The following is a 13166-nucleotide window of genomic DNA, read 5'->3' on the forward strand; positions in this document are numbered from 1 at the left end:
AATATCAACAACACTAAATTATCACAACGCGCACAATGCGTATGTTATAACTGGCAGCGCTAAATCACCCAAAAACAAATCCAATATCAATAATAATTATATTTCTATTTTGAACGGCTTAGGTTTAGTTACGGAATACACATGAGGGGGGCAGTAAGAATAATTTAAATGTTCTCTTTTTTTCGTTACAAGTCTTTATTGCATCAGCGTATTTGCAGTTTTTTTTTTTTATTTTTTTTTATTCTAGCATTGATTATTGATCGAGATATATTAAAATTATATGAAAAACAGAATTCGATACTAATACGATTTAACTGATAGTTGATACGTTCTCATAAATTGTATAACTAAACAGCATCAAAAAAAAAAAAATACTTTATACAATTTTTAATGTTGGTTCTTTGATATGACATAAGTATATATATATATATGACTTCACTTTCATCTTGTTACCATTAATTCTTCCTTAGGTGCTCTACACTTTTTTACTACTTATAAATAGGTATATGAATATTAATGCTCAACTTACTTTATATGTACATACATAATGCAACAATAATTTTATCGTGGTTTAATTGACTTTGCTTAAACTTAAATCATTATAATACAGGTACAGTTTGAAACTACGATGAAACTTAAAATCGGTTTAAAACCATAAATCACCTCCTTCATCTTCCTCCTGTTGTGGTTCTATCTCGTGTTTAGTTTCTAATCGATTATTCTGGGCCTCGTCATCACTTTCAGAAACGGCAAGATCGTCTTGAATTTTATCAACAGCCTTATCTTCTCGGGACGGTAAACCGGCAAGCAAGAAATCAGACGGATCGTAGTTTGGATCAACATCCATGCTCTCTTCTGTAGGGGAAAAATAAAAAATAAAATCGTTAACAATACTGGCAATGACTATGTATATGTTTCAACTGTTGGAAAAACTTACCTTGCTGTAACATCTGTTGTTCTCCAGTGTAGAATCCAACATTACTTAATTGAACCATAGCTTCCGCGGCTTGTTGACTGTCGTCATCTGCGGGTACTTCGCCAACTTCTCTCATTTCGCCAACTTCCAGTGCTTCCATTTCAGTTTGCTCAGATTGTTCGTCCGTTCCAAATGGCACCTCATCGAATTCGTCTTCGCTCGAGAACTGAAGGTCTGTAGAATCCACGAAAATCAAGTTAGTTATTTTAATAACCTCTTCAGTCTTAATGTCACGATTGTTTCCACCTTGTTTTCAGAACATGTTTTCTTACCTTCTTCGAGAACGTCTTTTTTCTTAGCACGCCCGCTTCGACCCAATTCTCCATCCATGTCCCCCTCCACATCAACGAAATCAAAATCGTCCATCATCGATTTGCCAAATGGATTGTCTGGAGAGCTGGTTTGACTCTGGAATAAAAGAGAAAAATTACAATTCGTCACTCTCCTTTGCAAACTTGGCACATCGTTTCATAATCATGTATCGACGTACTCCTCTGAACTCTGGTTCGGCAATGGTGTAATTTTCTTCATCGGGACCAAGCCAGGATGAATCAATATCCGCTTGTTCCATAGCCCGTTGTTGTACTAAGAGAATGTTATTCTCCAGTTGCGTCAAATGATCATCATACTGAAAGAAAGAGACGAATGGTGATAGATTACACGTCGCTTCAATGAATCATGAGTAATATAGATGGTAAAATTTACCTCGTCTAAAGTTTCTTTACAAGCTTTCACCAAAGTTTCTGCCTTTTGCGTGAATGGTGAATCCTTTCCGTTATAAAGTGTACAGTTCTTCAAAATCTGTGCAATATCCATGAGGAACTCGTGCCGACTGTGATATTTATGTGCTATATACGGAGAGAAGCGATATTTTCATTTAGTACAAATCACAGGGGGAAAAAATAAGTTTAACAATTCCGGTGAAAGAAGTTCGATGTACCTGTAACTTTTTTAGAAATCGATTCCAAGTCCATTGGCCTTTTGATCAAATTATAATAATCTTTGACCATTTTTTTATTAACCGGCTTAAGAAACGGCCAAGCCTCGGTCATGGATTTTAGTTTGTTGTTAACTACATTGTCAAGAATGAAAGAAAGGGCGACTTGATCGTTATCATCTAGGAGCGGATTTATTGCCTTTTCAAGTCTCATTAGACGATCTTCTTTTTCGCCGAGTCTTTCTACACAAGTGTCGAGCATTCGTTTGGCAGCCACAGTCAATGAACTCTTTACTCCATTGTAAAGCGTTGAATTTTCAACTATCTGATTTACATCAGCCAAGAACTCTCCCCTGCTTTGATATTTCTTTTGCCTCAAGTTTTCTCTTATAGTTTGTAAGTCCATCGGCCTTTGAACAATTTTGTAATAATCTGGAACTACCTTTAATCATAGTTGAAAACGATATTAAATACAGGGTTGTCTATGCTGTTTTCTTTGCGTTATAAATTTTAATCTAAGTAACAGATTTATATGTGATCTGAATCAACGTACTTTTGCATTTACAGGAAACAGGAATGGCTGAACATCTGGTAAATCTCTCATCTCATTCAGAATACTTTCCAACATGGTAGACATCACCACAACTGGATCGGTTCTACGTCTGTTTGCCGGTCTTTGTTGACGTTTGAGATAATCACAGTGATCGTCACCAGTTGCACGACGACGTTTCCGTGCACTAACAGCCTCCTTTGGTACTTTCAGTAACAAAGTACGTCTCTTCATTTCTTCAGCATGCTAGGGTAAGACATTCAGCGTAATGTTTTTTTATAAATCTACGATTTCGGAATATCTCATTAAAAATAAAAGATGTTACACCTACCTTGATAAGCTTCGAAGATAATTTAACTTTTGTTCCATCAACATTAACCAAATCTTGATCATCGGTATTAAGCTGCTTTTCGATTTCTTCTTCCTGTTCTTCCGTCATAGCGACATTCACCGGCGCAGTAGGCAAGCTGTTCTGGTAAAGGGGACACGCCTTATTGGTTCGCATATGCCCTACGTTACCACAAGCGCCACATTTTAATTTAAGATCAGGTTTAAGTTTAGGTTTTTTACGTTTAGAGGGAGATATCTCAGGCTTAGGATGCTTAGAGGAAAGAGTAGAGGATTGAAAATTACTTAATGGAAGGATACTGGACGACGAGACTGGCGGGGTACTCAGGTTTGAACGTTCAAATAAGTTTGAGGAGCTGAAAGAATTCGTCACAGGGCCACCCAGCATGCGTTCACGTTCTTGATTCCGTTTGATTCTGCGCAACTGTTCCTGGATTCTTCTCTTTTCTCTTTTCATTTCTTCTTTCTGAGCTTCATCAAGGGTTGCGAATTGTTTGATGAAGGTTTCGTCCTTGGAATTTCTTATCTTTATGTAAGTGTCTATGACGGCTGGTTTTCTCACCAGCTCAACTCTGGTGAATTCCTTTCCGTCAGGATTTCTAAAGGTTCTATATATTTTTAGCACTCTACCTTGTTGCGGTCCATAGTTATTCACAGGACCATCATCTTCGTCGTCTTTCTTTTTCTCTTTACTTTTTTTCTCCTGCTCTTGCATGTCGCCCATTATCATTTTTCTGAGCTCATGTCGTTCCTGTTCTTCTCTCTCAAGGGACAACTGGGTGCTGGTCTTTTTGTTCGACAACATGTTCTCAATATTTTTACCCATTTCTTCAATATCTGAACTATCTTCATCAGAACTCTCACCCTCGTCGGTACTGAGTACTTCATTCGACGACAAGACACGATTCTGCAGGTCGAATATTCTTTGACACTCTTCTTTGTACCTTTCCTGGTGCTCAGCTATAGAGAATCTATTACCTCTTGAAAACTTTGTCATACCCTCTTCTCCTGCTTTCGCTTTTTCCGTCGACAAAGTTCGCACAACGTCAATTACCTCCCACCGCGAAAGTTTTTTAATTTCTTCTTCAGGCACACCAAACTTTCGTAGTAAAGCCTTTGCATTGTTCAACGAAAGCCTACGCAAATCTGCATCTGTGCCAGTAACTGTTCTCTTTGGCTGTGCTTCCTGCTCTTCCTAAACAGCAATGAGAAATTATTATTATCATTTTGTTTAACTTCCCCACAAAAAATGTTCGCATCGTACTTACTTTGCTGATTGTCGGTTTGTTTGGCACTCTTACATAAGAAAAGCCTTCCCCACAGCCTGTAGGATCGGCTGGACCAGCCAACTGTAATAAACATTTCCCTCTCATCGCTTGAATATAGGCACGTGTTGTGTTCCAGGGTGCAACTTTGACTTCATCATCCATTTTCAACTGCATTTCTTCATCGTCGTCATCCTGAGGTGTGAACAAAAACTTTTCACCATACCCAGCATCTTTAAGTCTCTGTTCGGCTGCGATCATACTAAAATAGGCGCAACACTGCTCCGGAGAAACCATAGCTCTGATTTCTTCCTCAGTCGGCAGTCTGAAGTCTGGCTTGATTACCCACCAATTTGAGTCCATTCCTAGTTTGAAAAACGAAGGTAACAAATCACAAATTTTTCAATAATACTATTCTTTGCAGAATTTGAAAGAAATATGTAAGGAAATTTTACGAGGCAGATACAGAGTGAAATGTACCTGTTCTTTTAAAATCAGCGCAAAGCTTCAGTCTCTTTCTTATACTGCTTTCACTATGCGATGGGAATGCTTTTTTAATATCATCCATTTTGATTCGCCTAGGAGTGTCACGAGATTTCCAGAATAATCTATATATGAAAACTTGCAAGAAATCTCTTACAAAGTTGTTTGCTCGTTTGGAATTTGGACCAGGAACTTCATACAACGGACACTCTTGTCCAGCAATAAATAAGGCATCTATTTCCCTCACGAAATATTGCTGTCTGAAAAATGGGCAATGTTTAGACCAGTGATTAAAGTGATTCTATTTCTACAACAACCTTTGAAGCAGCTGTACCTTGTCCTTATTATCAAGAAATCAGTCTCTGGACCATTGTGTTCATAAATCGGGGCCCTGTACATGTTATTTTCAATAGCCTGAATACTTTGGCCAGGTGTTAAGATGCCCAAAAATGGGCTGGTGTGCGCATAAGCGACCTCTCCGTATTTGTAACGCATAGGCCCTTGATCCTTTCCAGCTCTTCGTTTGTAGTAATTCTTGACTTTGGAGCACATTCCAACTTGATTCATCAGAGGTGGATGTTCCTCAGAAAACTCAATGAGAACAATTTCCCCATCTCTTCCAGTCAAATCTTCAGGTGTCCTCATGAAGAAGACATCTCCACCTCCCGAGGCAATTCTCTCCTGTTCTCTTTGCTTAGCTTTCTTCTTGATGTGCTTGAGGAGAGGCAACACGTGGTGGGGACCAGTGTGAGACAGAGGTCCGTGACTGTACCTCTTTAACGGAGGTCTGTGGAAATTCCTCAGTCTCATAGGTCCCATGTGTGTCTGTACGAAAGGTGCTCGCAATTCTACGACCGGTGTGCTATGCTGTATTAAATTGCCACCGCCAACTTTTAAGCGTAATGTTGTTTCCGAAGAGCGAGGCATGTAGTAAGAGTCATTTGATATGTTGAATGGATCCCTATCGGGAGACTTTGGAGGTGGAGGCGGAGCATCCTCTTCAAGAACGTTGATAACTCCTGCTTTACCCAGCAAAAGTTTGCTTTTTTTCACATGAGGGTGTGGGATTTTTACCTTAGGTTGAGGCCCATTGTCTTTATGAAGAAGAGCTGGGTCTATGTCATCCGGTATGCCCAATACAATGTTTTCATCGTTTGGATCTAGGGTGAGAATCTTTGGTTTCGGTATTTTCGTCATGTGCTCAGCATCCCAGATAACTTCCTCTTCCCAGAGTCCGTAAACTAACTCCTCATTCTCCACAGGGAAAATAGAGTACCAAGTATCGTCATAGTTTTCTTCACGCTGTTGCTGCTGGCTGCCTTTACCCATCGATGCAAGTTTACTCTTAGACTGCATGTGCAGAGGAGTCGCTATTTGCGATGTAGCAAGTCGAACGTTAGGTGCTACAGGAACAGGAGTTCCTTTTCCTGGCTGGCTGAAGGCCTGAGCAGTTCTGTTACTGCTCGAAGGTACCCAACCAGCAGCATTATTCTTGCTATTTAATTTTTGCATCACTTTATGTTTTATATCATCACCATTCCACACGACATCATCCTCCCAATGCAGTTGAGACACCATAAGAAAGGAATCGTCTGGAAATGTATCCTCATCTTTTGACTTGCAGACTTCTTCAGTTTTCTCCGCAAGTTTGAACCCATAATTAAAGCCGTCACCAGTCTCTGGGACTTCCAACATGTCATACCAAATTTGGGCTGGACCGAAGCGCCAGTCTGCAACTTTTGGACCCATGTCATTGCTGTCTCCCATGTCGCCAGTTTTACCAGTTTGTTCCTTGTCTTCGACGGGAAGCAATAACTTTTCTTCATCATCTGGGATACATTCATCTGGTGATGGAGTCGGTGCGTAATGCATTTTCCACCCCTGTTGGAAGATTGACTTAAATTCTCAAATTTGTCATATTTCTCACAGCTTTTAAAACATTTTCTAATGTCAAAATTGCTTAGTAGAAGAGTACCTAACTACATTTTCAGCTAATTAAAAGCTTTTCAATATTTATTGTACCTTGAACTTAGGTTTCCTCTCGTCGTGATCAGATCCCGAGTCTGAATCCTTCGGATCGTGGTGTTTCTTCTTTTTCCGCCGTTTCCGAACACCCCGCCAAATTTGTGGAAGGCTGCTAGGTTTGCCAGGGCCAAAAAGTCGCGAGAACCTAAGAACCTTATTGGGGCGAAAATCAGGAAACAATTCCGTAACGTTGATATTTGCATATTTGGAAGGCAGCATGGAAGCCAAGGGCGTTTCAAGCTTACGCTGGCGAGCAGCTTCTGCCTCTTCAGGGGTCAGAGCTTCTTTTTCATCTGGAATGGGCGGAGGAGGCATTAACTGAGTGTCAGATTTATTGACTCCCTCCTCATCATCTGCATCGTAGTCACTGGCTGCCCTATCCTGTTTCTTGGAGGACGCTTCTGCATCATCTTCGTTTATGTCTTCAGCTAATTCGTTAATATCAGAGAAATCCAACGCTGTTGGAGATTTTTCTAGATAGTTGACATCGTCAGACTCGGATTTGACACCTGTTTTATTTTCATCTTCATTTTCTCCTTTCTCATTTTCTTTTTCATTCTGTTCCTCATTGTCTAGAGCAATCATTTCCTGCAGTAAACTGCTAAGGCCGAGGCGACCCAGGGAAGCCAAATGGCGCTTCGCCTCGGAATCTAATATATCATCCTCCAACTGACCATCTTCATCAATGTTGCCAAATAAAAATCCAGTCATATTCATTTCCAGATCCATGTCTCTGTCGTTTTCCTCGTCTGAGTCAACCATTTTCAGCAGATACAAATGAGTGTGTTTTTGAGAAACGGTGGCTTTGAATCAGTAAAGATTAACTATTTTGAGGTTAGATGGTTGGCTTTACAAGCGGGGATTACTATCCTGTATTGATACATTAATTTAGTTTTTTAGTTTTTAATCGTATTTTACGAATATTAATTTCGCACTTATAAAGTCTTGTCAATGTCTACGTAATAAATTGAACTTGGGAAATCAAAAGCTCACCCCTTGTTTAGCAACATTACTCGCAATCATATCCCGTTTTTAAAGCGTTGTCTAGTTTACGCTAGTTTTTTAGAGTGTTGGCGCCATCTGATGCAAAACAGATTCTTAGAACTAATTTTCATTTGCAGACGCATGCTGATAAGCGAAATAGATTTACCATCGCAGTAGGGTAAATGCAGTGAATAATAAACTATGATGATGAGGCTGGATTTTCACGGGCGTGAAGTTGACCCAAAAACACCATGCCGTTGGTGGCAAAAGGTCGCGAACACGGTCTTATAAACAGGTTTGGGCACTCCAATCCCCTTCCTATATAACGCAGCGTGACCGACTTGAAGCCTGTGTTTCTCAATTTGTGCACCAAAGACCGGAGCGCTGCAATCTCCGAGGCTGCAATCTCTGTATGCTTATCAAGTAGGCCTCTCCCTCACTAGCGCTAGCGGCGAAAATTCACAACATCGGCTTCATTTTCGAGCACGGTTTTACAGCCGGAGTACCCAGACCAATCATAAAGACCGTGGTCGCTAGTGAAAATAGATACGACGAAACGGTAAAATGCCACGAGTTTTGAACTAGGTAGTTGTGACAGTGGTTCTCAGTTGCGTTTTTATCCCAAGGATTTAAAAATCTAGAATTTTTGATTGACAGTGGAAAAAACGGAATAAATGGGGGAACGAAAAGGAAATCACATAAAACGTAGCGATTTTTCATGGTGAGAAAAAAATCTAATTGATTCTCATGCTTCCACAACCCTCAATTCGTGCATGATTGAGACGCCGCCTATTCATACGCTTATTACCTATGCCCATACTGAAAATGATGGAGGGCGTCCAGGGCGTTTCATCAAAACAATGAATAATAATATAAAATGGCAACAATACTTGACTCGCTTAAATGCATTACATGCATTACCATTCTACAATAAATAGAGTAATTGGAATATTATCTTATATCTCGAATAGCTATTATACTCATACAGCTGATAAACAAACTCTGTAGAATATGCTGCGAGCTACGGTACATATCGATGGTTGCAGCCGAAGAACGTTCCACGCTCTTCTGAGTGCGTATTCTGCATTCCAGGGGTCCAATTCTGAGACGAACGATTTTTCGCTGAAAAATAAAGTATGAAGGCTATATCTTTGCATTTTTGGCGAAAGATATCGCGATTTTGAAAAGTGCTGGAATAAATTCTTTCATGCACTATTCCGACGTAATTTTGCGAGAGAAATCGATTGGGCGCAGTCCCGATACGCTGCGAGCAACAGATCAAAAGTTACAGCCGAAAAACGAGAACCTGTGTTTTCGACATTTTTCAGTGGGTGCTTTTTCCTTCGTAATTTCTCTCCTGTTGATCCCACGCTCTTTTCGCTGCATTTTCGGAGTTCCTGGCGGTCCAATTATTCAGGAAATGGTCGTACAAATCGAATCTGAGACCAAAAATTTTCGGCTCCAGAAATGAAGAAAAAGTAAGGCTAACCCCTTTGCATTTTTGGTGAAAATCTTCGCGATTTTGAAAAGTGCTGGAATAAATTCTTTCGTGCACTATTCCGACGTAATTTTGCGAGAGAAATCTACTGGGCGCAGTCCCGATACGCTGCGAGCAACAGATCAAAAGTGACAGCCAAAAAACCAGAACCTGTGTTTTCGACGTTTTTCAATGGGTGCTTTTTCCTTCGTAATTTCTCTCCTGTTGATCCCACGCTCTTTTCGCTGCATTTTCGGAGTTCCTGGCGGTCCAATTAGTCAGGAAATGGTCGTACAAATCGAATCTGAGACCAAAAATTTTCGGCTCCAAAAATGAAGAAAAAGTAAGGCTAACCCCTTTGCATTTTTGGCGAAAATCTTCGCGATTTTGAAAAGTGCTGGAATAAATTCTTTCGTGCACTATTCCGACGTAATTTTGCGAGAGAAATCGACTGGGCGCAGTCCCGATACGCTGCGAGCAACAGATCAAAAGTTACAGCCAAAAAACGAGAACCTGTGTTTTCGACATTTTTCAGTGGGTGCTTTTTCCTTCGTAATTTCTCTCCTGTTGATCCCACGCTCTTTTGGCTGCGTTTTCTGAGTTCCTGGCGGTCCAATTAGTCAGGAAATGGTCGTACAAATCGAATCTGAGACCAAAAATTTTCAGCTCCAAAAATGAAGAAAAAGTAAGGCTAACCCCTTTGCATTTTTGGCGAAAATCTTCGCGATTTTAAAAAGTGCTGGAATAAATTCTTTCGTGCACTATTCCGACGTAATTTTGCGAGAGAAATCGACTGGGCGCAGTCCCGATACGCTGCGAGCAACAGATCAAAAGTTACAGCCAAAAAACGAGACCCTGTGTTTTCGACATTTTTCAGTGGGTGCTTTTTCCTTCGTAATTTCTCTCCTGTTGATCCCACGCTCTTTTGGCTGCGTTTTCTGAGTTCCTGGCGGTCCAATTAGTCAGGAAATGGTCGTACAAATCGAATCTGAGACCAAAAATTTTCAGCTCCAAAAATGAAGAAAAAGTAAGGCTTTTTTGGTGAAAATCTTCGCGATTTTGAAAAGTGCTGGAATAAATTCTTTCGTGCACTATTCCGACGTAATTTTGCGAGAGAAATCTACTGGGCGCAGTCCCGATACGCTGCGAGCAACAGATCAAAAGTGACAGCCAAAAAACCAGAACCTGTGTTTTCGACGTTTTTCAATGGGTGCTTTTTCCTTCGTAATTTCTCTCCTGTTGATCCCACGCTCTTTTCGCTGCATTTTCGGAGTTCCTGGCGGTCCAATTAGTCAGGAAATGGTCGTACAAATCGAATCTGAGACCAAAAATTTTCGGCTCCAAAAATGAAGAAAAAGTAAGGCTAACCCCTTTGCATTTTTGGCGAAAATCTTCGCGATTTTGAAAAGTGCTGGAATAAATTCTTTCGTGCACTATTCCGACGTAATTTTGCGAGAGAAATCGACTGGGCGCAGTCCCGATACGCTGCGAGCAACAGATCAAAAGTTACAGCCAAAAAACGAGAACCTGTGTTTTCGACATTTTTCAGTGGGTGCTTTTTCCTTCGTAATTTCTCTCCTGTTGATCCCACGCTCTTTTGGCTGCGTTTTCTGAGTTCCTGGCGGTCCAATTAGTCAGGAAATGGTCGTACAAATCGAATCTGAGACCAAAAATTTTCAGCTCCAAAAATGAAGAAAAAGTAAGGCTAACCCCTTTGCATTTTTGGCGAAAATCTTCGCGATTTTAAAAAGTGCTGGAATAAATTCTTTCGTGCACTATTCCGACGTAATTTTGCGAGAGAAATCGACTGGGCGCAGTCCCGATACGCTGCGAGCAACAGATCAAAAGTTACAGCCAAAAAACGAGACCCTGTGTTTTCGACATTTTTCAGTGGGTGCTTTTTCCTTCGTAATTTCTCTCCTGTTGATCCCACGCTCTTTTGGCTGCGTTTTCTGAGTTCCTGGCGGTCCAATTAGTCAGGAAATGGTCGTACAAATCGAATCTGAGACCAAAAATTTTCAGCTCCAAAAATGAAGAAAAAGTAAGGCTTTTTTGGTGAAAATCTTCGCGATTTTGAAAAGTGCTGGAATAAATTCTTTCGTGCACTATTCCGACGTAATTTTGCGAGAGAAATCTACTGGGCGCAGTCCCGATACGCTGCGAGCAACAGATCAAAAGTGACAGCCAAAAAACCAGAACCTGTGTTTTCGACGTTTTTCAATGGGTGCTTTTTCCTTCGTAATTTCTCTCCTGTTGATCCCACGCTCTTTTCGCTGCATTTTCGGAGTTCCTGGCGGTCCAATTAGTCAGGAAATGGTCGTACAAATCGAATCTGAGACCAAAAATTTTCGGCTCCAAAAATGAAGAAAAAGTAAGGCTAACCCCTTTGCATTTTTGGCGAAAATCTTCGCGATTTTAAAAAGTGCTGGAATAAATTCTTTCGTGCACTATTCCGACGTAATTTTGCGAGAGAAATCGACTGGGCGCAGTCCCGATACGCTGCGAGCAACAGATCAAAAGTTACAGCCAAAAAACGAGAACCTGTGTTTTCGACATTTTTCAGTGGGTGCTTTTTCCTTCGTAATTTCTCTCCTGTTGATCCCACGCTCTTTTCGCTGCATTTTCGGAGTTCCTGGCGGTCCAATTAGTCAGGAAATGGTCGTACAAATCGAATCTGAGACCAAAAATTTTCGGCTCCAGAAATGAAGAAAAAGTAAGGCTAACCCCTTTGCATTTTTGGTGAAAATCTTCGCGATTTTGAAAAGTGCTGGAATAAATTCTTTCGTGCACTATTCCGACGTAATTTTGCGAGAGAAATCTACTGGGCGCAGTCCCGATACGCTGCGAGCAACAGATCAAAAGTGACAGCCAAAAAACCAGAACCTGTGTTTTCGACGTTTTTCAATGGGTGCTTTTTCCTTCGTAATTTCTCTCCTGTTGATCCCACGCTCTTTTCGCTGCATTTTCGGAGTTCCTGGCGGTCCAATTAGTCAGGAAATGGTCGTACAAATCGAATCTGAGACCAAAAATTTTCGGCTCCAAAAATGAAGAAAAAGTAAGGCTAACCCCTTTGCATTTTTGGCGAAAATCTTCGCGATTTTAAAAAGTGCTGGAATAAATTCTTTCGTGCACTATTCCGACGTAATTTTGCGAGAGAAATCGACTGGGCGCAGTCCCGATACGCTGCGAGCAACAGATCAAAAGTTACAGCCAAAAAACGAGAACCTGTGTTTTCGACATTTTTCAGTGGGTGCTTTTTCCTTCGTAATTTCTCTCCTGTTGATCCCACGCTCTTTTGGCTGCGTTTTCTGAGTTCCTGGCGGTCCAATTAGTCAGGAAATGGTCGTACAAATCGAATCTGAGACCAAAAATTTTCGGCTCCAAAAATGAAGAAAAAGTAAGGCTAACCCCTTTGCATTTTTGGCGAAAATCTTCGCGATTTTAAAAAGTGCTGGAATAAATTCTTTCGTGCACTATTCCGACGTAATTTTGCGAGAGAAATCGACTGGGCGCAGTCCCGATACGCTGCGAGCAACAGACAAAAGTTACAGCCAAAAAACCAGAACCTGTGTTTTCGACGTTTTTCAATGGGTACTTTTTCCTTCGTAATTTCTCTCCTGTTGATCCCACGCTCTTTTCGCTGCATTTTCGGAGTTCCTGGCGGTCCAATTAGTCAGGAAATGGTCGTACAAATCAAATCTGAGACCAAAAATTTTCGGCTCCAGAAATGAAGAAAAAGTAAGGCTAACCCCTTTGCATTTTTGGTGAAAATCTTCGCGATTTTGAAAAGTGCTGGAATAAATTCTTTCGTGCACTATTCCGACGTAATTTTGCGAGAGAAATCGACTGGGCGCAGTCCCGATACGCTCCGAGCAACAGATCAAAAGTTACAGCCAAAAAACGAGAACCTGTGTTTTCGACATTTTTCAGTGGGTGCTTTTTCCTTCGTAATTTCTCTCCTGTTGATCCCACGCTCTTGTGGCTGCGTTTTCTGAGTTCCTGGCGGTCCAATTAGTCAGGAAATGGTCGTACAAATCGAATCTGAGACCAAAAATTTTCAGCTCCAAAAATGAAGAAAAAGTAAGGCTAACCCCTTTGCATTTTTGGCGAAAATCTTCGCG

General features: G+C 40.9%; 1 protein-coding gene across 2 annotated transcripts; it reads right to left on the reverse strand.

Moving 5' to 3' along the window:
• Positions 1-190: 190 nt before the first annotated feature.
• Positions 191-7819, reverse strand: LOC124298052 (transcription initiation factor TFIID subunit 1). Of its 2 annotated transcripts, XM_046749606.1 has the most exons (13): positions 7578-7819; positions 6582-7454; positions 4894-6440; positions 4557-4819; positions 4080-4441; positions 2795-4006; positions 2467-2709; positions 1917-2355; positions 1682-1824; positions 1467-1604; positions 1249-1384; positions 938-1150; positions 191-855 (listed from the first exon to the last, which is right to left on the reverse strand). In XM_046749606.1, the coding sequence occupies exons 2-13, from the start codon at positions 7344-7346 to the stop codon at positions 647-649; spliced, it is 5670 nt and encodes a 1889-aa protein (XP_046605562.1). In that variant the 5' UTR covers positions 7347-7454; positions 7578-7819; the 3' UTR covers positions 191-646. The 2 variants fall into 2 exon arrangements, with proteins under 2 accessions (XP_046605562.1, XP_046605561.1); XM_046749605.1 differs by having other exon boundaries at positions 6582-7819.
• Positions 7820-13166: the final 5347 nt, after the last annotated feature.

This window comes from Neodiprion virginianus, chromosome 2 (assembly GCF_021901495.1).
Source record: "Neodiprion virginianus isolate iyNeoVirg1 chromosome 2, iyNeoVirg1.1, whole genome shotgun sequence".
Taxonomy (NCBI): Eukaryota; Metazoa; Arthropoda; class Insecta; order Hymenoptera; family Diprionidae; genus Neodiprion; species Neodiprion virginianus.

Bases quoted from the DNA above. Each gene is read 5' to 3' on its own strand.
- LOC124298052 (XM_046749606.1), bottom strand. From the start codon at position 7,346: ATGGTTGACTCAGACGAGGAAAACGACAGAGACATGGATCTGGAAATG. The intron at 2,710-2,794 runs GTAGGTGTAACA...GTCTTACCCTAG, and splicing joins TATCTTCGAAGCTTATCAAG to CATGCTGAAGAAATGAAGAG. The intron at 856-937 runs GTAAGTTTTTCC...TTTCCCCTACAG, and splicing joins ACAACAGATGTTACAGCAAG to AAGAGAGCATGGATGTTGAT.